Genomic DNA, 24,543 nt, shown 5'->3' with positions numbered 1-24,543 from the left:
AAATTCACGTTTTTCCTTGATTTTTCTTTTGTTTTTCACGTCGCTTTTGAAAACTACTGGGAAATTTTTACTTTTGACCCCCCAAAGTACCAACTAGATTCACTTTCCTATCAGAAAAGTTACTATTGAAGAAAATCTAAGCACTTTTACTGTCCTAAAAGGTGATGACAGACACAAAAATAAAAAAAAATAAAAAAAAAAATAAAAAAAAAAACACACATCATTGTAGAATCAATACATTCATCGCTTCGCTCAGAATCTAAAACTGTTGAGCTCATAGACAGTAAAAATTTGCAAAACAATTTAGCATTTATTTCGACTAATTTTGGATTTTTGGTTGATACTATTTCAAAATTAGAAACTTCTAAAATGCCACTAACGGAGAGCTTAGAAATAGTTGATAATGCCACAAAGCAATTAGAACAGGTCCCTGGAGAAATTGGAGTTTTGACCAATTAAAAATTAAAAAATGTATTGGAAAAAAACACAGGTTTTAATACTGTAATGTCAATAAGAGACATACTATTAAACAAAACTCCAAATAACAATTATTCAGAAATTGAATACACTCCAAAAGAAATAATGTGTATGAAATATGCACCTGTCACGTCCGTTGATGTGGAGAGGTCATTCAGCCGTTACAAAGCAATGTTAAGACCAAACCGCCGCCAATTTACATTTGAAAATTTCAAGCTATATGTTGTTTCTAACTGTTTCCCAGATGAATACTATGATGATTCAGAATAGATTTTTAATTTTTTATAATTAATTATTTAATAATTCTATGTTATTTTCAATTTAAATATTTAAATATTATACATTTATAAATAAATATTTATTAAGTAATAAACAAATATATTTAAATATTTTTAATTTTATACTAAATTAAAATCCGTTCCCTAGTTATAAATGTTTTAAGTATTAACCTAATCATCTGTATCAAATGGTTATTGAGCGGTTCTTGATCCATAAAGTGCTTTGTTAAATTTAAAAAATATTTATCTATACTTAACATTGATATTGATTTCAATACCAAATAGTCAATACTTATGTGGTTAGATTTTTTGGAATACTCTCTGACTGTACTGTTACGTGCTGCCCCTTCAGGGATTCACTATGTAGATGATTTGAAAATAATAGTAGTCAAATTAGATTTATAAATGCAATGTTTTTATTATAACAGAATGAAATGTATAATATCGTCGAGGTAATAGTAGTAATAGTAGTAGTCCTGTATATGGCTAGTGGCATGAAGTCACTTCTGCGTTGCTGGTCCAGGTACATCTGTCTTTACTGTGTTCCCAGCCCTCCTATATATGATGTCGGTTCCTTTGATGGATCCTGCACGTGGACAGGGTGTCCTTGAAGTGGATGTAGCTGGTTCAATAAGTTGTTATTCTCGCAACCGCCGCCTCGTAATGATAACTTTTTGTTGCCCGCTCCTCTTGATTAGCTTGCCAAAATAGAATGTGGTTTCTAACTATGAGGTTACGTCTAAGAGACCATAACAACTCAAGGAGAACTGCCTCTGCGAGTAGAATAACACTTATACACTAATACGTGAACCGGTTACCTACATATACATTATATTAGTACGTAAAGCTATTCCTTTACACCTCCCTGCCAAAAAAAAGATTATTAGCCTGTAAGGCTAAGAATCTTTAACAATGATATTTAAGTCAACAGTAGTCGATTTTACAATTTTGATATACATTTACATTTACAATTTGTTATAATATTTACATTTCATTACAATCTTGTTTATAACAAGTTACAATAATTGATATATATATGTTTTACATTTACAATTCTGTTATAATAGGTTACAATTTTTTATACATATTTTATGACATTTTACAATTATAATGTAATTTACAATACTTATTTAATTACATTTTGTTGCATTTGTTTTTTTTTAGAATACATAACAATATACAATTTTGATTACCTGAAATTATAATATTAGAAATGTTAAAATGTTAGTTAATTATATAATTTAAGTTTATATTTCCCCTTTTGAATACAATATTTTTTAGTGATAATAAATCTTCCACCAATTGATAAGTTATGTGAATAATATAATAAACTGTTACACACATATGTCAACATAATTTTATTTACTTAGGATAATCGAGTATATAGCTTGGGTCTCTTGTTTTTTCTATTAATTTAAGTAATTCATTACATTCTCTGTTACAATGGTCATTCATAAAAAGTTCAATATTTTTGGTTATCTTATTTAATTTTTTGAAATCATAACGTTCGTTTAATCTTTTGTTTGCTTTTAATATGTGCCAGTTAAAGCATAATGTTCCATCTTATTTTTCTTAAATTTATAAATATGTACTTCGGTGCTTAATATTTTTGTGATGGCAATGTTTAATCAAAATGCTCTTTCAACAGAAGTACACACAGATGCCAGTTCGGTGGGAATAGGAGCAATGTTGTTGCAACGGGACAAAGACGGTGAAGCACCAAAGTTGTTGTACTGTATCAGTAAAAAGTTAACAGAAGCAGAGTCAAAATACCACTCAGGAAAATTGGAATTAATGGCTGTGATATGGGCGGTGAATAAGTGGCGTAATTTCTTACTAGGCATTAAATTTACCATAATTACAGATTGTCAAGCTTTGGTTTATCTGAGGGCTCACCGAGCTCTGAGACCTCAAATCGCTAGATGGCATGATCTGCTGCAAGAGTATGAATATGATATCCAACATCGGCCGGGTACTAAGATGGCACACGTGGATGCATTGTCAAGAGCGCCAGTGACGGAGAGCGACGGCACAACTCTGAATGATGTACTCGCGGAGAGACTTGACGTTTATGTGACCATTAGTCAGGAGGAAAGAGTGCTGATGGCACAGACTGCAGATGAAGACATCAAGGAGATAATTATGATACTGAAGAAACCAGAAGGAGAAAGAACTAGGTCGGAAAAAGCTCAGGCAAACGGATTTGAACTACAAGGGCAACTACTGTACCGATTACACAACGGGAAGAAACTATTAGTTATGCCAAAGAGTATTCAGAAGAGCATAACGGTTGGGGCACATGATCTGTGTGGTCATTTATCAGTAGAGAAGACAGTGAGTCAAATCATGCAAGATTATTGGTTCGCAAAGTTGAGACGTTATGTGAGGAGACATGTGAAGATGTGCATTGAATGTTTAATGTCGAAGAAACCAAGAGGAAAACAACCAGGACCACTACATCCTATTCCGGTAGGACGACGTCCATTCGATACTGTTCACATGGATCAAATAGGACCATTTGTGACTACTCCAACAGGGAATAAGTACATTCTAGTCATTGTTGACAATCTCACAAAGTTTACATGTTTGTTTGCAGCAAAAGATACAAGTGCTAATGGTGCGTTCGACAATTTGACAACATTAGTGCAAATGTTTGGACTGCCCAACCGTTTGGTTACCGACAGAGGGACATACTTTACGGCCAGAAAGTTTGAAGAGTTTTGCGAAGAGAAAGGGGTACAACACACGTTAACCTCAACACGAAGAGCACAAGCAAAAGGGCAAGTGGAACATGCAAATAGTATTGTGCTATCAATATTGGTTGCACAAGTTACAAAAGAAGACGAATGGGACCAGACGTGGCTACCTGTAGTACAGATGCAGATCAATAACAGTGAGAGTAAGGTAACTCAGAGAACACCTTTCGAACCAGTGGCGCAACCAAAGGGGAGGTCCCCGGGTCCAGACCCCCCCCCCCCCTTGAGTATTTATAAAATGGAACATTTTTTAATTAATTTGGGAATATAATAATATATTGTAAGTATAATAAATTTTGTTAACCAACTAAATAATTTTGATAACAAACCTTATCAGTTATGACATATTGTCATTTTCTCTTATCTTAGTCAGTGATATCAATGGATCGTAGTCACAGAATAATATGTCTATATTATACTCACAGACTTCTATACTATAGATAAGGTACTCGCGTTATCGGTTGAAGCATTATCAACGCATGGTCGCCATTTTGTTGGTTGGCAAAACATTATAATAATTTTCGTATTATGCACAGTAAAGTGTATCTGATGGTTCATTATTTAAGTATTTTGTAAATGTAAATGCATTACATTTAAGCTGATTTTTATGTTACATTAATTATAGTAATTATGCCAGTATCTTGTGTGGCATATGGATGTACCAATAGGTATAAATCCGGTCAAAATATTCATTTTTTTTCGGTAAGTTCAATTATATGTATTTAAAATTAAATAAACGATTTGGTACCTATAATCATAATTTGTAATACATAAATGCTATAGTTTCTATGAATCATTGATATCTGTTATATTATACTAATTTTATAAAATTCTTCTGTATTTCATTATTTTACAGATTTCCTTTGAATAATGAAAATGTAAACCAAAAGTGGATTATTGCATTGAGACGAAAAATTTTTATACCATCCCAATGGAGTCGTATATGCAGTATTCATTTTATTGACAGTGATTATGAAATAAGACCTGGTACCACTAAACCATGTTTAAAAATTGATGCTGTACCATCAAATTTCCCATCTTTTCCTTCCTACCTTCAAAAACCTGCCAAATGTCCTCGAAAAGAACCTGCAAAAAGAAACTATACACCAATGGAAGTTCCAATAATTGATACCGGTTTGTATTTAAATTTGATCTATATCTTTAATTAATAAATATTTAAAATTATTAAGCTTTAGATCTTGAAGTAGATGACACTAAAATATTGGTTGAAAAAAGTGATGATATCCTAAAAATAAATTCTGTTGCTGATAAAGCAGTTCAAACATTAGAAAATTATGCAGATGAACTTTTCTTAAAAAGCAAAATGTAAAACTGTTAAGTTAAAGTTATTAATTAATAATATAAGATGATTTTCAATGATACATTTATATTTTTTATATAAGTGCCACATTTCTCAAATATTTATTTCTCATTTATATTTTAAGGCGAAGAAACTGAACATTTTATAAGTCATTGATCAAATATTTGATTTTTTAAATTCTCGTAATCCTTATGGAAAAGGTTTTAAAAAACCATTATATAAAGATGATGTGAAAAGAATGCAGTGTATAATGATACCTTTAGTGGAGTATTTACTCAACCTCACAGATATCAAGGGAGTACCAATTTATCTGACTCCACGCAAAACCTTTATTATTGGTAAGTAATATATTAAAAATGTATGTATTTTAAATTCCATAATGCTCCGGAAATCTCCAAAATATGATACTATAATTTACATTTTTAGGGTTTGCAATAGCAGTTAAAGCAATGTTCAGCTTAGCAGATGAAATTTTTCAAATTACCCAGTATAAATACATTTTAACTTACAAATTTTCACAAGACCATCTGGAAATGTTTTTTTCAAAAATCAGACAACGTTTTGGAAATAATAACAATCCAAATGCCCTTGAATTAAAAACTGCTATGAAACAAATCCTGCTGAAGAACTCCATAACATCATCATATGCTGCTAATTGTATAGCTTTGGACAACACAGGCACAGAAAGCGTGTTTGAAATACGTTGGGCAAAGAAAAAAGTTGAAAGTTTGGAAGAAGAGGAAGAAATACCAGATTTATTCCCCAGTATGAACAATACATTTGATATTGTTAAAGACAACATTTTGTATTATATTTCTGGGTTTATTGTTAGATGTTTGTTGAAAAAAGTTGATTGTCAAACATGTGCTAATAGTATGTTAGAAACATTATCTGAACACAATTATAACCATAAATATTCTCACTATATATTAGTTAATGTCAAAAATAGAGGAGGGTTGATTAAAAGTTCAATTAATGTAATTAAAATAGTTAGAGTTATTGAAAATACCTTAATTCAATTAACTTTAGGTTAATTAGTAGTAATATTTTTAAAGATCTAAATTGTGACAATGATGGTTTTTTAGAAAACCATAGATTAAATTTGGTAACCTTAATTTCTAAACAATATTTAAAAATTAGATTACATCACTTGTCTAATTTAAAAACAATTTGTAATGTCAGTAAACGACGTTTACTTACTAAATTAATTATTTTTAATCACCAGTAGTTACTTATTAAACACTTATATTGCTTGTAAACTTGTATTATTTTATTATCTTATTTTATCGCTATATATTATAATTTAACACAATATCAAAATTGTATGAATCTTCTTGAAAATCATAAAATCGATTTTATTGATAAATCAAACCTACGTGAATAATACCTACTTTTTACTTTAAAACTTCTAAAATAAAATAAAACTAATGTTACTTTATTCAAGTACGATTACCAAGTTGAAAAAAGTTACCAACTTGTGTAGATTAGTAAAATTAAAACATTTTATTTATTATTTATTAGTATTTTGTGTTATAATAATATTATAGTGAATATGACTTTTTTGCCAACCAACAAAATAGCGGATGTGTGATAAGCGCTCAACAGCTGCTGGGCTTCACCGCTCCATGTTTTCGGTTGGCATAATATTGTATAATTCGTATGTTAAATATTCGGCTGAACAAAACTAAAACACGGTAACTAACGTTCTTATCAAAATCAATTGTCAATTGGATTGTCAAGCAATAGTAGAAGAAGATGATCAAACAAAATCTCAAGAGGAATGGATTGAAGAAAGAAGTTTTTTTCGAAAACTCCTACGTGGAGTAAAGGTGTCATTATTGGAGCTTATAGAAAAATATGAAGCAACTAGTAATTCTGTGACCACTCCATCGTATAGTGAAATTTCTAGAAGTAAAAAGTTCAACATGTTGAGGCTTCCAACACTAAAAACACCCTCCTTCAATGGTGATTGGCAACAATGGACAGCCTTCATTGATGAGTTCAATACAATGTTTCACAATAATGAAGATGTACCCATTATCTTAAAATTTCACTATTTGAAAACCTGTGTTGAAGGCCCAGCAAGAGAAGTTATTCAAAATTTTAAGACAACTGAAGAAAATTATCAGGTAGCTTATGATGTCTTAAAATTGAGATACGAAAATAAAAGTGCAATAATACAATCTCATATGCGTTCACTACTCAATACGCCAAAGGTGATGTCAGCCTCTGCTAGTGAGTTGCAACGACTGCATTATCACATATCGTCAAACATCAATGCGCTAACAGCCCTTCAGCAGCCAGTAGACCAATGGGATGCTTGGCTAGTAACCCTTATGTGCACTCACTTAGATAGTGTAACCGTTGCGGAGTGGCAGCTCAAACAGGACACCAAAGAGCTACCAAAATATAAAGACTTAGAACTCTTTTTGTCTAATCGGATAACAGCATATGAAGCTGGTGACATAGCAATGATATCCTGTTCTGACGACGCAAATAAAACCAACGTTACTAATAAACCTCGATCAAAAAAGGTCTTTCTAACAAACAGTAATAATAATCAGCATAATATGGGAAAGACATTTGCATCTCCAAGATGTAATCATTATTGTAGTAGGGAATGCATCGCCTTTATTTGGATTGGGTTAAAGACAAAACTCTTTGTGTCAAGGCTCAAAATGCTACAGTCAGGCAATATACAGACATATTTAATACTTTTAACTTAAGTTTTTTTAGACCAAAAAAAGACTTATGTGACAAATGTGAAGAATTTAAACTTGCTACTGAGGAAGAAAAATTGAAACTACAACCAAGCCACAACGAACATTTGACAAACAAAAATATAGCCAGAGATAATAAAACTGTAGATAAAAAGCGAGCAGCTAATGATCCAGAATTGTGTGTTGAGGTATTTGACTTAGAAAAAGTATTGACCACACCACAAGGTAAGGCCAGTAATTTTTATTACAAAAGAAAGTTTGCCGTTTACAATTTTACGGTGTATGATATTGTTAACAAAGTTGGTTACTGTTATATGTGGGATGAATCTGATGCAAAAAGAGGTTCCAATGAAATTGGAACTTGCTTGTTAAAATTTTTAAAAATGATGAAGGAGAAGGGTTTCAAAGAGTTTAGTTTTTACTCAGACAACTGTGGTGGCCAGAATCGCAATCGTTATATCTATGCAATGTGGGAGTATGCGGCCTTTACGCTTAAAATAAAAATTAGTCATACATTTTTAGAAAGAGGCCACACTCAAAATGAAGGTGACAGTATGCACTCATGTATTGAACGTTAAAAAAAAGGGAAATCAATCTATGTTCCTGCCCAATGGATTACTCTAGTAAGGTGTGCTAAAGTTACAGGCAATCCTTATATAGTATTTGAGATGGACAATACTGAGTTCTTGGATTTTAAGCCTCTTGTCGAAGAAAATAGATTTAATTTTAAAACAACCTGTGATGGTGACTTAATAAGGTGGAATAACATAAAACAAATCAAAGTGTCATTTGAAACTCCATTTGAACTAAACATTAAATATGATTTCAATTCTCCAGACTTTATAAAGATAAATTTCATAAAACAAAAACAAAGGGGAAGATTTCAAAATCATAGTATACCTGAAAAAGTGTATGCTGGCAAATTGCCAATTGAAAAAACCAAACACAAAGATTTACTATCACTATGTTCTATGGGGCTTATCCCAGCCACATACCATGATTTTTATAAGTCTCTTCCATCAAAATAAAGATAATATTCTGTATACAAAAAAGACTAGTTAATATTAAACGATTAATAATATTTTATACTTTTGTTTATATTATATTTTGAAAAAAAGGTTTTTTTAAGTTTTTTTGTTTTAATTTTATTCTGAATTTTATTATAACTTTGTATTGTTATAATGTTTGTTGTTATTATAAATATTATAATGCTGCTATTACTTTTATTTTATTTTTATAAAAAATTAAGACTACCTACTGCTAGCCTTAACTGTTTAATAATATTTAATATTTACACTTCAGTTTATAGTAAAATATTTAAAAAAAAGTTTTTTTAAGTTTTCTGTTTATATTTATTATAACTTTTTATTGTTATATATTTTGTTGTTTTTTCTACATTGTTTTATATTATTTTGTATAAAACAATATTGTCAACACTAATACAATAAAAAATGATAATATTATTGTATATTGATTATAAAATTGGTACAGTTTTAATACAGTATTTATAGTCAATGGTAGTTTACAGTAATATGCCATGTCATAAGTCTTTGGGTGGTGGGGTCTGGGCCGATATAGTCCCCCTGAATTTAATTTTAAAATAATGTAGGAAATAGTAAAAGTTATGACTTATTATAAAATAATTATATAATAAATTATAATATTATTACTATCATAAATTATCCATATAAATTTCCAACGAAAAAAGTCGTAAGTATAGATACGATTATAAAGTTATATTAAGTTCCAAAGTAAAAAGTCGTAAGTATAGATACAATTATAAGGTCTTATAAATTTCCAACGAAAAAAGTCGTAAGTATAGATACGATTATAAAGACATATAAATTTCCAAGGAAAAAAGTCGTAAGTATAGATACGACTAGGTACAACTTCGTTCTAAAGGTCGTATCTAGTTAAAAAACACGATCATATGATATTTAAAAAAAAACAATAATATAGTATTTAGAGTCAGCTAATTGGTGATGTAAAATTATGCATACCAAAATTTTAGAAATTAAAACAGAATTAGAATTTATATAACCATCATAGTTTTGCTCCTCCTGAAAAGTTGAGAAAATAGAGTTACGACCTTTTTCGCTGCGGCAGGCGATGTACTATTCAAGGAATACGGAATACTATGAACACAATAGAAACATGTTATAATTTTTTTAACACACCGAAGAGACAACAGTTTTTTTCAACACATTTAGACAAACTAAAACAAAACGAATCTTCATCTCAAAAACAAAAACTAAAAAGATTATGTCCAACTAGGTGGATTGAGCGTTACAACTCAATTGAAACATTTTATGAATTTTTCCCTGCAATTTTAAATTGTTTAGAAGAAATAATTATGTGGAATGACAGTGATACATCAAGTAAAGCAAATCAACTTCTCGGCTGAACAAAACTAAAACACAGTAACTAACGTTCTTATCAAAATCGACTTTTTTGTATCCTCATTGTCATCTTGTTACGCTGAATTAAACGATATTATTTTCTTTGGATTCGGATGATTATTTATCAATTTACAAACAAGTAACTACAAGAGTTTATTATATGATAAGAATTTTACAAAACAGAAACACAGTAACTAACAATTATGATTTTCCTCGATATTTTCTAAGTTATAAAGTAAGTTATAAATTATAATTTAATAGCTAATAAGTAAATAGGTAAGTTACATATTATTTATTGTCTGAATGTAAAATATAAGTAATCTAATATTAATTTGTTTTAACATTATGGCTTGTTAGATTAGTTGATGCAATGGCGGATTTACCGACTGTCTTACATGATCATGATTATTTCACTATTACTACTGAATTAAATTCAAGTTGTGTGACTGAAACACCAAGACCAGGTACTACAACTTACATCTGAGTATATTTTAGTTTAAATCTACCTTAATTTAATGAATTATGTTTTTTATATGTTAGATGAAAATATTTTATTAAGTGCAACACATTCTGATCATGATGAAACTGTTTTACATAATGATGGTTGTAATAAGAAAAAAAAATTCAGTAAGAAAGATCAACATGCAGTTTGGCAGGAAAAGAGGAAAAGTAAAATAGAAAATGCTAAAATAAAACACCCATTTAGAAACATTCCCTGTCCAAAAATATGTAGAAATAATTGTAATATTAATATGTTGGTTGATCAACGACAACAAATTTGGAGTGATTTCTGGGCAATGGATTATACTTCAAGAAGAAGGTACTTAGGAAATAGTATTGTAGTGTCTTCAGTTGAGCGTCGAACAACAACAGATTTAATAAATAATTTTAAAAGGAATGAATCTCGTTATTTTTATCTACCAGCTGGACCTAAGAAAGATAAAATCAGAGTATGTAAATCAATGTTTCTCAACACATTCGGATATTCAAATGACTCTATATTAACAGCTCTTTATAAAAATTTCAAAAATTGTGACAGTCCATGTCTATCAACTGTAAAAGAAAATAGAGGTAACAAAACTGGTGTGAGTAATTTAAACATTGACAAGACCTCAATAATTAACCATATAAAAATGTATAATCCACGTTCTAGTCATTATCGTAGACATAATAGTCCCAATATCATGTTTTTGCCTAGAGAATTGACTGTAAAATCAATGTATGAAGATTTTTGTTTGAGACATGGAAAATTGTTTTCACAAGAAACTTACAGAGGGGTTCTAAAAGAGTTGAATATCTCATTAAAAAGTCCTATTTCTGATAAATGTGAAGATTGTACCAATTATGCTAATGAAATAGAAAATTCAATTGATGAAGATGAAATTGAGGAACCTAAAATTAAATTAGAAAAACATAAAATCAAAGCATTTCAAGCAAACACTATGTACAAAAAGGATGCCAATATAAACACTAGCAGCACAACCAAAATATTTTCCATGGACCTCCAAAAAATTCTTCTATTATCCATGATACCAGATTCGAAAACTTGTTTTTTCACTAGTCGTTTAATAGTGTTTAATGAAACATTTGCTTCCTTAAGACCAAAAGGCAAATCTTATTGTGTACTGTGGCATGAAGCTGTAGCTGGTAGAAAAGCAGAAAACATTGCAGATTCAATACTATCCATAATGAGAGAAGAAAGAGATGCTAAAAATTTTATTTTTTGGGCTGACAACTGCACGGGTCAAAACAAAAATTGGGTATTATTCACAGCATTAATCAGCACTTTGAACTCTAAGCACAATAATTGTATAGAAAGTGTCACTATTAAATACTTGACAAAAGGCCATACACATATGTCAGCAGATGGAGTTCATGGAAACATAGAGAAAAAATTTAAGCAAGTAAGGAATATATATGATTATGATGATCTCAAAAATAAAATTAAGGAAAGTAGAACAAATTTAAACATTATCGATCAAACACATTTTTTTAATTGGTCAAGCAAGAAACGATCTACTACCATAAAGAATGACCCACTAAAAGGTTTTAAATTGTCGAGTCTAGTGATGGTAACATTTTTTAAAGGATCTACCAAAATGGTATATTATACTAACTTTGATGAGGCACCAAAAGAATTAGACTTTTTACAAAAAAAAATTTTAAAAACCATCATTGATTATGAACCAGACAAAATTATGGAACAACGAGGGATAAACTTTGAAAAAAAAAATGAAATAGTAAATAAATTACTTCCATTAATGCCAAATAATAGAAAAAAATTTTGGACTACCTTACCAGTTTCTTTAACTTCTGAAAACCTAGTTAGTGAAATTGGACTATCAGATACTTTTATTATTGAATGTGCAGAATGATGTATTTTTTAACTTATTTGTGAATTATTACTCTAGTAAGTATTCTTAACTTGGTTAATTATATTTTTATATTATATTTTATCATTTTACCAAATGTGAACAGAAAGGACTGCAATTTATTTTTATTTTATTTTTATTTGTTTTATAAGTAGGTAAGAACACCTAACTTCATTAATTGTTATTTATAAATTTATATTTGTTAATATAAAAGTAAATACTTTTATATATTTTATTATCATTTTACCAAATGTGAACAGAAAGGACTGCAATTTATTTTTATTGTTTTTTTATTTGTTTTATAAGTAGTTAGGAACACCTCACTTCATTAATTGTTATTTATAAATTTATATTTGTAAATATAAACTACTTAAAAGAATTTACAATTTTTAAATACTACGATACTGTGTTTTATATTAGTTATTTCGTTTAATTCAACTCACAAATCCCAGATTAAAACCAAGTATCTGCTATAACTTTGGAGCCAATAAAAAAAATGATATTATAATTCAGCACACATAAAATTCGGAGGTTCATATGTTATCTATAATACAGGGTTACAATATTGTGTTATTAAAATTTTTCAGCGGCCTGTTAATGTTTAGAATATTGGCTCTCCTGAACAATTTCACAAACTGTAGTTACTGTGTTTTAGTTTTGTTCAGCCGTTCTATTAGCACTACAAGCATCGGAATTTAATGTAGCCCTGACTATTCTTAATTATATTTTTCAGTATACTCATTCGCTATGTAAGTATTTACAAACCACAAATATTGATTTAGTTGACGCTATTGAACATATAAGTTTAGTGAAAAAACAATTAATGTCCATAAGAGAAAATGTTAGTCTTGAATTTAACAAACTATATAATGATCTTAATGAAAGATTAAATGATTTTGAAATTAAAATTGAAATTCCTAGATTAGCTAAGCGCCAAAAACACCGCATAAATATTTCAACAAATGATTCTGAAGAATATTTCAAATAGCTTTATTTATTCCTTTTCTTGATTCGTACTCAACAACTGAATGATCGTTTTATAAATCATAAAAACATTATTAGTGGATTCCAAATGTTAATGAACAGTTCAACATTCAATGAAGAAAGACTTAAAGAACTTGTTGAATTTTACAGTAACGACATTAATAGTTTTGATCTTGTGAAATCAGAAATTTTACTATGGAATTGTTATCTAGATGATAGTAACATTAAAACAAAAAATGCCATCAACATATTGAATAATTGCAATTCAGATTTATTTCCAAATGTTTTTAAGCTTTTGCAAATACTGGTCACACTTCCTGTCACATCTTGCGAAGCTGAAAGATCATTTTCTACACTCAAACGCATTAAAACTTACTTAAGAAACTCTACGTCCGAATCGAGATTGAATGAACTAGCTGCTCTCAATATTCACTACGATATTGACGTCAAGTCCGAAGAAGTAATACAGCGTTTATCGAATTTAAAGCGTCGTTTAGACTTTATTTTATAATTTTATTTGATATATTTTCATTATATTTTTTTTTATATATACATTTTATTATTAATATGGTAACACAAATAAAAAATACATTTATTATTAACACAATTATTTATGTTTATATCTGTTGTAATATAATTTTGGACCCCCCCCCCCCTAAGGGATATTTCTGGTTGCGCTACTGTTTCGAACTGTTACATGGCTACCGACCTCGGTTTAGACTGGGGAAGACAAGAGAACTATCAGAAACAGTAGACACTTGGACGTGTCCAAATGAGCTGTGGAAGGAGGCCAGGGAAGCTTCAGAGAGGTCAAAAGCATAGATGAAAGAAGACTATGATTTGCACCGACACAACAACACTAAATACACTGTTATTTGCTAGTCAGTAACCGTTGTGCTTTTGGAAATGAATTGAGACTATGTTGTGATTTAAGTTGTGTAAATAAATAGTAATAGAAAGATAAAAGAGTGTTTGTTGTTCCTTTTATGGGTTTTATTTAATAGTGTTAAGTTTACGTAATTACCTTCACCGTGAAATTATCCTAAAAAATCTATATACATATATTTTTATTTTTTTCTATATCTATTACCTAGTCTATACAAATATATCGGCCTTATTTTCGCGACTACATAGTCAAAAACGCATTTGGTTAAAATTACATCAGCAATTGGATCGTGACAATTCGTGATATGATGATTCGCATTGCACACCAATCCATGTGCTTCCAATAAGTTTAACATTCTGCCGTTTTTATTAAGTTTTCCTATGTACCCTGAATATAAAGTTTTCCTTGTTTCTATATTAGTTAGTTTTAAATTGAATTTGTCATTATTCCTATCACTATATGCTGTTATATTTAAAAATGCTAAAATACCCCTTAACCTTAATCTTTTTATAATTGTTAGATCTGTCGTTCCATTCCAAAAAACTATTATTGGCTCCCTGTTATCAATGTGCAAATATTTCTGTAGGTATACCGTTGACAAAGTTGATTCCCCCTGATGGTTCATACTTTTGTATAATTGTTCCAACAATGGTGTGGTCAAGTTTGGTTTATTCCTGAATACCCTTTTGATTCAATAAAACTTCAATAATACCCTTTAATTTAATAAAACTTCAATAATATGCCCTCAATAAATTCAATATAATATTACGTTTTACACCAATATACCTATGCTCGAATACTTAACAATACTTTTGTTTTAATAATGTTGCATACGTCTATGTAACAAATTTAAAATAGTTATTCACTCACAATAAAGCGGTGTTCCTTGATGCTGATGAATTTGATGGTGCTGCAATGTGACTTATTTGTTTTGTGTGGGTTCTTCTGCAGAGTTGTCGCCTTGAAAGAGTGATCAATTCCTCCTTGTTGACTGTAGCCTTTGACGGTTGCCTCCTTTGAATGAATATCCTACCGACTGCGCCAGTGTTACGTGCTGCCCCTTCAGGGATTCACTATGTAGATGATTTGAAAATAATAGTAGTCAAATTAGATTTATAAATGCAATGTTTTTATTATAACAGAATGAAATGTATAATATCGTCGTGGTAATAGTAGTAGTAGTAGTAGTCCTGTATATGGCTAGTGGCATGAAGTCGCTTCTGTGTTGCTGGTCCAGGTACATCTGTCTTTACTGTGTTCCCAGCCCTCCTATATATGATGTCGGTTCCTTTGATGGATCCTGCGCGTGGACAGGATGTCCTTGAAGTGGATGTAGCTGGTTCAATAAGTTGTTATTCTCGCAACCGCCGCCTCGTAATGATAACTTGTTGTTGCCCGCTCCTCTTGATTAGCTTGCCAAAATAGAATGTGGTTCTAACTATGAGGTTACGTCTAAGAGACCATAACAACTCGAGGAGAACTGCCTCTGCGAGTAGAATAACACTTATACACTAATATGTGAACCGGTTACCTACATATACATTATATTATATAGTACGTAAAGCTATTCCTTTACAGTACGTTTTGCTACCTGACATATACTAACTACATCAGCATTGGCCATTGTAAGCCCGCCAATATTTTTTTTTATTCAGTAATAGTGAATTTGTTTCATGTGATTTTATTTCTTTAGCACAAACTTCACACCGAATACGCTTTAAAATGGATCTCACCAAAAATCCACCGATATATCCCACTACATCTTTAATACAATCGGAATTTTGGAATACTGTTCATAGTTCATCTTCATCTTCTACAATATGTTGACTCCCAGCTGCACATAATCAATCAAGTACCACATCTTGGTCTTCGGTTGGTGACTTTTTTTTTAAACTAGATATTTTTAGTATACTTGTACTATCTTGTAACACAAGATAGTACAAGATAGTACTCACAATTAGCACTTGTGTTTGATTTGATTTCAGCGTGTACTAGAAGTGCTTTATATGCAGCTTCAAACTGAGTTACTGTCGGATTATTATTGAAGCCTCCTTTAGCTCTTACTTATATTACAGGTAGTACTTACTTGTGGAACTTTGTATCATAATTCTTGGAGTGTTTAGTTTTACAGCTTCTCACAGAGCACATAAGAACCATTTTAATTTTATTAATTCAAACAAGTTATTAACAAAATAAACAAAATGCTGTAAACGCTAAGAATGATTTAAAAATCTTATCATTCGCTGGTTGTCGTTATCATTGAAAAAATATATAAAGTATTAATATTTTTAACAGTTTAATTTTAAATTTTAATACAATAATATATAAACATGTATTTTAATACATTGAGAACCGTATTGAGAAATGTGAAATGACAATTCTAGGTTTCCTTATTTATTAATTTTTTTTTTTACATAGATTATTTTAATTTTCAAGCGTAAATACATTTTTTTAATTTTCAAAAATTCGTTTTTTTTTTTAAATTTTTCGGAAATGTATTATTTTAATATTCTCCAATTTGTCCACGTTTTTTGAGGTTCTGGGAAATAAACGGTTTATGTATATGTAAGTTTATATAATATCTATGGACAAAGCTTAATTTACCCGGGAATCGGGATTTGATAAAACGATAAAACCTGACTTAACTGATAAAAGTGATCCTCCGAGCGACCGAGCGTAGAGTATTACCACAGAATTATTCTGTGGAGTGTGGTATTACTCTATGCCTTCGAGTGATTTCGCGCCAAAATATTCTCGACGCATGCGCAAACGGGGTACATTTTACATGGATATTATTTAGAAGCCGATGCACCGGCCACCGGGTCTCTATTGACATTTGACACTAGACAGTAGACAGCCAGTAGCCAAACTCAGCCAAAACGGATGCCGAATGATAATCATTAAGATATCAGTATAAGTTAACCGCCCGGTCTTGTCCTCGTGTAAGTTTGTCTCTAAACATAATTAATAATATCCTTTTTTATATAATACAATAGGTAGTATAATACATATTTTTCATTCATATTGCTTTAGGATAATGATGTCTGCTTTTACAACTCCTCGCAAGTCTCTTCGGTTACGTAAAAATGAACCGTCTCCGTTTTTAATAAATCGAAAACGTGAATTATTCCCAGTAGATAATTGGGATGAAGACAGCCATGACATTATTCCTCTACAATCATCTCCAGAAGTGTATGATCCTGGACTTGATTCTCCAGATTCATCGTTTAACATGAATTGCACTCCAATCACTGAATTAAGTCCCTCTATGAGTGATAAATTTGAAAGACTTATGTCGGGATCAAAGAATGGACATGAATGCTCAGCAACAATTGTTATCGAGGAAACTCCAAATTCCAGACGAATTAAAAATGTTAACACAACACCGTTTGAATCAGAGACTAACAAAGCAGTTAAAACTCCTTCAAAGAAAAGCTTTAGTTTAAATAATAAGGCTGTATTAGGAGTAAAAACGTTAACCTTTTATGGAAGTAATCAAGTAAGAAATTTAAATTAATTGCTAATAATTTAATAGATCCATGTATTATTTAATATATTATATATACCTATATGTTATAACTATACATTTGATGCGATATTATTTGCATTATTCATAAACTAATCTTTTATCATTTTTCTACTTGTTTATTGATAGATATCATTAGAAGATCTCCGTGTTAAAAGATTTACTCGCTTAAATTATAATCCAAAGGTAAAAGCTAAACTGTTTAAAGATTCAAAATCAACGAGTAAGAAAAGACCAAGATCAACCAGTCAAGAACAAAAATCCAAGATAATTTTGTTTCCTGGTATTACGTTGCCATTTAAAAAGAAAACCACAAATAAAAAACCATTAATCAAAACTGAAATATGTGAAGAAAAAGATGATTTAATTGAAAACAATGAAGTAGTTAAGAAAAACAATTTTGATTTTTCCAAACCATCTTCCTCAAAAAATATCTGGATAGAATATATTAAGCAGGAAAAACCCGAACGTATAAAAATTGAGGACTCTGATAACAGAAAATTTTTCAAATCAAAAGTAATTCATAATGATACACCAAACAGGTAAGGACTTTTTTTTTACATAAAACTATTTATTAAATAAAATAGTTTCATTTTTAATATTTTTAATTTATCTTGCAGAAAAGATAATAGTTTTAACTTTAAAGTTGTAAACTGGGGTGATGAAAATAGGATGAGCACTGATGATCAATCTGATTTTAATAACACAGAAATACTTGATGATGGTGCAATCGAACAAATTGGACAAGAAGTTAATGAACTAATAGAATTGTTAGATGATGAAGATGACGATGACAATTCAACAGCTGTACGTTATCCTGGTCTTGCAACAAATTCTACAAAACGAAATCATGAAGATCGGGATGGTATAAAATTATTCATAATAAATATCAAACTTAAATTGTAATTCAATGCATTCATTAGAATATAAAAATACTTAAAAAAAATGTGTATGCAACTTGAGATAATTTTTTTTATAGAATACAAATTTAACATTTATATCTCATTCAAAAATAATTTTAATAATTATAAATTATTGTTTAGATGAAGATTCAAGTATAGGGCTGAATTCAAAACGTTCAAAGTCGGATGCACAAAGCCACAACCATATTATTTTAAGAAGTCAAATGCCAGATTTGATTAGAGATGCTTATGCTATTGATGAAACTTATCATTCAGATTATTCATCACAAAAAGAGTAAGTCAAAAATTAATTATAATTAATTAACAATTTTTTTTTTTTATGAAATATATAATATAAGGAAGGTCACATCTATTCATGTAAACCAGGGGTCGGCAACCTTTTTACCTACACGGGCCATAATTTGTTTCAGTTTTTAATGGAGGGCCGCATACAAAATTAAAATATTAAAAAATATAATTTTAACAAATAATACTAATATATTTACAGATAGCAACAAACATATTATGAATTTAACATTGCAGTTGTGCTTATTAACTAATTTTTAATTAAATACATTAGTAGAGACAATTTAAAAGTTTAAAAATAATTATTAATTAATTCTTGAATGCAATTTAGTATACAAATATTAAGTTACTAGTGTGATTTTTGAGGTTGAATTTTTCCCGCCAATTCATTTATATCCGCTTTTAAATTGGATGTTGATATCCTTAAAACAGCGTTCAAGTGTTCATCGCTTAACCGTGAACAATATTTATTTTTTCGGAATTTAAGTATTGAGAATGTCTGCTCACAAATATATGTGCTACCAAAAGCAGTAATCATTTTTTGAGCAAAACTTTTAATGCCTTTAAAATCTATTTCAGAAAGACTTGAATAAAATATTTTTAGGTCATTACTTTCTTTAAAAGCATTTTTAAGAATATCGTTGTTTTGCAATTCTATGACTTCCATCTGTAAATTAGATTCAACATCGTCAATGTCGACAGAAAAAGGGTTTTGAAACAATTTGATTTTATTCTCTTGTACGTAAAAATCAGAAAATCGTATTGAAAATTCATTTTGTAGGTTTTCTATTATATTTAAAAAATTAATTTTTGTAGTTTCCCAATTTAAAGTTGATTCGGTTGATTCTAATACAGTTTTACAGCATACGAAATGATCCGAGTGCTGTTCATTAATATGTTTGTGTAATAATTTTAATTTCACTTGAAATGATTTTATATTTGAATACATATCTGACAACAATTTGTCTTTACCTTGCAGTTTTGTATTCAGCTCATTTAATAAAGTTGTTATATCAGTTAAAAATGCCAGATTAAGAACCCACTTTTCATTTGATAATTCTGGTACAATTTTTCCTTTTTCTGACATAAAAATATTTTTCGTAAAATAAAAAACCGTTTCAAAACCACACCTCTACTCAACCACCTTACTTCGGAAAAATATATTACATCCCCATATTCAGCATCGCATTCTTCCAAAAATATTTTGAATTGACGATGTGCCAAAGCATTTTTGCGTATGTAGTTAACCGTCGATACTACAATATTCATTACATCTTTCCATGCTAAAACTTTGCAACATAATGCCTCTTGATGTATGATGCAATGAAATATCATAGGTGCTTCATGTCTTTCTTCCACCATTTTCGCATTTATTCTCCCAATTAATCCTTTATTAATTCCACTCATATTTCTACCACCGTCTGTAGTAACACTAACTAGTTTGTTCCAACTTAATCCAAGTTTTTTAAATGTTTTGTCAATTTCGATAAATAAGTCTTCTCCCGTTGTAGTTCCCTTCAAACTACATAATTCAGCTAATTCTTCAGAAATATTGAAATTAAAATCAATTCCTCAAATAAATATTAATAACTGAGCAGTATCACAAACATCAGTACTTTCGTCAGTTGCGATAGAAAAACAATCAAATTTAGAAACTTTTTCTTTCAGTTTGAATATTAAATTTGTTCCTAACTCTTCGGTACGTCTAACACAGGTCCTAGCTGAGAGACTGATGTCTTCAAATTGTTTTTTTTCTCAGGGCATATTTCATTTACAACAGCTAACGTACATTTTTTTATAAACTCAGAGTCGTTGAATGGACGATTACACTTGGCTATCATTTCAGCAACTACGAAACTAGCTCGTACTCCTGATTCGTTTTGATTATGTTGTAATTTAAAACTATTTTGTTGATTAGTTAATGAACTTTTAAAATTGTTTATTTTAATCTGTCTAAGATCACCAGTGAGAGTGTCAAATTTTAATTTATGCTCTGTTTCATAGTGACGTTTAACATTATACTCTTTTACAGTTAAAATGGTTTTTTTGCAAATTAAACATAATAGTTTACCTTTATTTTCGATAAAAAATATAAATTCGTCTATGATTCGTTGAATGTACGATGTTCATCACTAATTTTACGTTTTTTTGACATTGAATTGATAGGTTATTATAAAACAGTTGAAATTTAAACTTCACGTTGGAATGTTTCGAAACGAACTGCACTAAGCCACTAAGGCCATAACCAATACGTATTTGTCATAATCGACGATATATACATTACATAAGATTAGATTACGTTTTCGATCATAGCTTATCTCGCATTGATTAAATATTATTTATATATTTATAACAATTTAAGCTACAAAATTAAAATTTTAAACACCATGAATTATATTTGGAGGGCCTCAGCAAAAAGTTCCGCGGGCCGCGGGTTGCTGGTGCCTGATGTAAACTATTAAATTAAATATATAAAATTATTTTTTAGGGTGTCAAGCACATTTGAATTCAATAATATGGTCTTAGATGAATTAATAGATACTTCAAATGATGCTTCTATAATTTTAAATGAATCACCGCAAACAAAGTTGTTCCCTATTTTTACCAATCAAACACCTTCACCTAGTCATGTAACATGGTAAAAATTGTTATTCATTTTTTTAACATTAATTATTAATTATTATCTTTAAAAATAAATTTTAAAATTATTTACTCTAGTGAAAAACCTACAGCACGAAGAATAAAAAGAATTATTGATGCTACTCAATATCAAATTGATGCAGGTCAAAAGAAATTTGGTGGTTTTTTGTGCAAACAATGTGGCCTTTATTATTCAAGAGGTGAACCAGAAGATGAAGCGGAACATGATAAATACCATGTAGCTAAAGATATCTTTAAGTATAATGTATGTGGATTAAAATAAATTGTTTCCTTTTATAATTCTAACTTAATATTTATATTTTAGAGCTTTAAAAATGAAAAAGTACTTTATCAGGACACTAATGAACGTATTGTTGTTATATCTGGCTCAGATCCTTTAAAAGTATGCACGAAAGCTTTAGAAGTTATATCATTTGTTGATGTAGAACTTGGCTTTAACACACAAAATTCTATTTTACCTACGACTAAAAAGGTATTTCTTAGTTTTTTCTTGTAATACATTAGTTTGCATTAATAAATGACATTTTTATAAGGTTGACATTTAATATTTCAGGTTTATTTGTATATAAAAGACAAACAAGTAATTGGATGCCTAGTAGTAGAACTGATATCTGAAGCTTATCGTAATCTAGAAACTGAAACAGAAGACATGGTTATTGTTTCTGAAGAATCATATCCTGTAAAAGTCGGTGTTAACCGTATATGGACAAAATGGGACTGTCGTAAAAATGGAATTGCTTCAAAACTCCTAGACTGTTTCCGGTAAGATTTATATTACTTATAATTTATTGCGACTACCTACACTGTTCAAAATGAGATTATCGTCGGACAAACACATAGTCATTCACTCTCCCATCAAGTCCAGTGCTTTGGAACGGAGCCGTGCCCGTGCGCAAAAATTGGTCGCCGAGGTACAATCTTATTTTGAACAGTGTATATGGCACTATATGCCATGATTTTCCAGTAAACTCAACTATTTTATTGTGACTGCCACAAGTTAACACTGTGTTATATTATTTTAAGACAATTTTGTTGGTAAAATAATATAAACGTAGGTCTGCCCATCAAAACTTAAATCATCAAGTATATAATAGCGATGTACGACTGCCATTAAACCAATTCCCTAAAACTTGGGTTCCCAAACTTTTTTGGCTCGCTACGCCCTATTTGAACCAATGTTTTCTCTGGGTGCCCTTCCCCAAACCATAGAAAAATTAAATAAATATCAGTAAAATTTATAATGAAAATATTTATTTAATTTAAATGATAAGTCATAATTTATACATTTTTATTTACATAATTGTAATTGTTTCCTTCTATCCATCGTTGGGTTTTAAAATTTATTTTTGTACCGTAAAAAATTCTACGGCAACGCACAATACACCTGTAAAGATACCCCCACGCACACTTTGATAACCGCTGCTTTAAAACGTGCATTTTTTCTTAAAAATCTGGTATTTACCATGTGAAGATAAATTTATGTGACTTTTCCAAAGTATTGACCATACTATATAATCGAAGAGATTAGTCATGTACTCATTTTGGTCATAAATCTAAATTTTATTATACTTCTGAAATATTATAAGAAAAAAAAAATAGGTACGTATGCGTGTTGCATGGAATTGGTTTTTTGTTTGTATAGCTTATGTATAGCTTTATTATGCAAAGTTTTGTAAAGGAAAGACATACTTGTATTATTTGTCTCTAGATTACAAAATTGTCTTTAAATGATATAACATGTGGTTTTGTGTTGATTAATTATTTAATACTAATAAGTAATATTAATTATTACAGTAAAAACTATGCGTATGGTCATATATTGACAATTCATGAAATAGCATTTACAGTACCCACACGTGCCGGAAAACAATTCATTAAAAAATACACTAACCAAAGTGATTATTTTGTCTATACTGGATGGTAATTATGAGTTTTCATTCCTAACAATAATATTTAAAAAGTAATTTTTACTATTTATAATTTTTTTTTATTGTTATGATTAGATTAAGTTCTAGTTCTTATGAAATTTTAATATTTAATATTGACCAAGTTTTTGACACTTGCAACTTATTTAATTACCAGATCATTAGATTCTTATCAAATTCACAAGTTTCATGTTTTCATAGCTTAATGACAATTAAAATTCTATTTTTATACTTATCTAATTATAATATTATAAAAAATGCTCATTAATGCATCTCATAATCAAGATAATTTCAAAATATTTAAGAATTGTATTAAATTATTATTACATTAAACTATTTGAATCAAATAAGTTATATTTAAGTTTCTACATTCAGATTCATAAAAGAGTTTAATATTAATTTTTGAATTGTAAATATGCTAAGGTAGTTCTTATGTGAGCAATTTGTATACTATACTTACTTAACTAGGAATAGTAATATTTATGTATTTTCTGTCTTATGCTTAATATTTATTTTTACTAATTTTGTCATAATATAATAATATGTATTGTTTTTTATAATAAATCGTTGTTTCATTTATTTGATATTATTTTGAATTTAGAAAACAAAAAATAACATTATGTTCATAAGCTTAGGCTGACTTAAATACATTTGTGTAATTAAGACGATTAAAACAAATTTGTTAAAAAAAATAATATTGAGATATTGGTAAACCTTTACGAATATTTTTTAACCAAGAACTGATTAACTGCACTCATTATGAACTGATAAACCAAGGACTGCATTGCATTTTTTTTTGTAATATATGCCAAACATTTAAGTGATAAATTATTTAAAATAATAATTGAAAATACAACTAAATGAGTATGTAAATAAATCAAATAGTATATTATTTAGATTGTTTTTTTAAATAGTTATGGAAGTCGGAACAATACTTCCACTTAATAGCAAATTGATAAAACAGTTATTATAATTTTATTAATTCATAGTAAAGGTGTTCACAAATTGTTGGATTCACATTGGTGAGGAG

At 29.4% G+C, this 24,543-nt stretch overlaps 3 protein-coding genes and 1 long non-coding RNA gene across 10 annotated transcripts; 3 read left to right on the top strand and 1 right to left on the bottom strand.

The window, feature by feature from the left end:
• Positions 1-1,148: 1,148 nt before the first annotated feature.
• LOC132940440 (uncharacterized) lies at positions 1,149-16,191 on the bottom strand. The gene is made up of 2 exons (XR_009664083.1): positions 15,064-16,191; positions 1,149-1,948 (listed from the first exon to the last, which is right to left on the bottom strand). It is a non-coding gene; the product is annotated as an uncharacterized LOC132940440 (long non-coding RNA).
• On the top strand, positions 4,075-7,178 carry LOC132940439 (THAP domain-containing protein 1-like). Of its 6 annotated transcripts, XR_009664082.1 has the most exons (5): positions 4,505-4,645; positions 4,708-4,837; positions 4,957-5,170; positions 5,259-6,899; positions 7,049-7,178. XR_009664082.1 is itself a non-coding variant. In XM_061008057.1 (4 exons), exons 1-4 carry the CDS (start codon positions 4,164-4,166, stop codon positions 4,967-4,969), a joined length of 459 nt encoding a protein of 152 aa, XP_060864040.1. In that variant the 5' UTR covers positions 4,075-4,163; the 3' UTR covers positions 4,970-5,105. The 6 variants fall into 6 exon arrangements, 4 of the variants coding, with proteins under 4 accessions (XP_060864040.1, XP_060864039.1, XP_060864038.1 ...); XM_061008057.1 differs by lacking the exons at positions 5,259-6,899; positions 7,049-7,178 and adding an exon at positions 4,075-4,213 and having other exon boundaries at positions 4,368-4,645; positions 4,720-4,837; positions 4,957-5,105; XM_061008056.1 differs by lacking the exons at positions 5,259-6,899; positions 7,049-7,178 and adding an exon at positions 4,075-4,213 and having other exon boundaries at positions 4,368-4,645; positions 4,957-5,105.
• Positions 10,135-12,336, top strand: LOC132940437 (uncharacterized). Of its 2 annotated transcripts, none has more exons than XM_061008050.1 (3): positions 10,135-10,227; positions 10,309-10,415; positions 10,492-12,336. In XM_061008050.1, exons 2-3 carry the CDS (start codon positions 10,322-10,324, stop codon positions 12,324-12,326), a joined length of 1,929 nt encoding a protein of 642 aa, XP_060864033.1. In that variant the 5' UTR covers positions 10,135-10,227; positions 10,309-10,321; the 3' UTR covers positions 12,327-12,336. The 2 variants fall into 2 exon arrangements, with proteins under 2 accessions (XP_060864033.1, XP_060864034.1); XM_061008051.1 differs by having other exon boundaries at positions 10,148-10,186.
• Positions 16,192-16,999: 808 nt separating the features above from the next.
• LOC132940436 (N-acetyltransferase ESCO2-like) lies at positions 17,000-23,520 on the top strand. The gene is made up of 10 exons (XM_061008049.1): positions 17,000-17,135; positions 17,227-17,692; positions 17,849-18,261; positions 18,340-18,584; positions 18,763-18,916; positions 21,416-21,565; positions 21,646-21,832; positions 21,893-22,060; positions 22,142-22,350; positions 23,383-23,520. The coding sequence occupies exons 2-10, from the start codon at positions 17,231-17,233 to the stop codon at positions 23,510-23,512; spliced, it is 2,118 nt and encodes a 705-aa protein (XP_060864032.1). The 5' UTR covers positions 17,000-17,135; positions 17,227-17,230; the 3' UTR covers positions 23,513-23,520.
• The last annotated feature ends 1,023 nt before the right edge of the window (positions 23,521-24,543 follow it).

Source organism: Metopolophium dirhodum, chromosome 3 (assembly GCF_019925205.1).
Source record: "Metopolophium dirhodum isolate CAU chromosome 3, ASM1992520v1, whole genome shotgun sequence".
NCBI lineage: Eukaryota > Metazoa > Arthropoda > Insecta > Hemiptera > Aphididae > Metopolophium > Metopolophium dirhodum.
This window is presented reverse-complemented; position numbering and strand designations above follow the sequence as displayed.

Excerpts from the sequence above, each read along its gene's own strand:
- LOC132940436 (XM_061008049.1), top strand. The coding sequence starts at position 17,231 with ATGATGTCTGCTTTTACAACTCCTCGCAAGTCTCTTCGGTTACGTAAA. Across the intron at positions 17,693-17,848 it reads CCTTTTATGGAAGTAATCAA|ATATCATTAGAAGATCTCCG; the intron begins GTAAGAAATTTA and ends GTTTATTGATAG. Across the intron at positions 21,833-21,892 it reads AAGATATCTTTAAGTATAAT|AGCTTTAAAAATGAAAAAGT; the intron begins GTATGTGGATTA and ends TTTATATTTTAG.
- LOC132940437 (XM_061008050.1), top strand. The coding sequence starts at position 10,322 with ATGGCGGATTTACCGACTGTCTTACATGATCATGATTATTTCACTATT. Across the intron at positions 10,416-10,491 it reads GACTGAAACACCAAGACCAG|ATGAAAATATTTTATTAAGT; the intron begins GTACTACAACTT and ends TTTATATGTTAG.
- LOC132940439 (XM_061008053.1), top strand. The coding sequence starts at position 5,071 with ATGCAGTGTATAATGATACCTTTAGTGGAGTATTTACTCAACCTCACA. Across the intron at positions 5,171-5,258 it reads ACGCAAAACCTTTATTATTG|GGTTTGCAATAGCAGTTAAA; the intron begins GTAAGTAATATA and ends TTACATTTTTAG.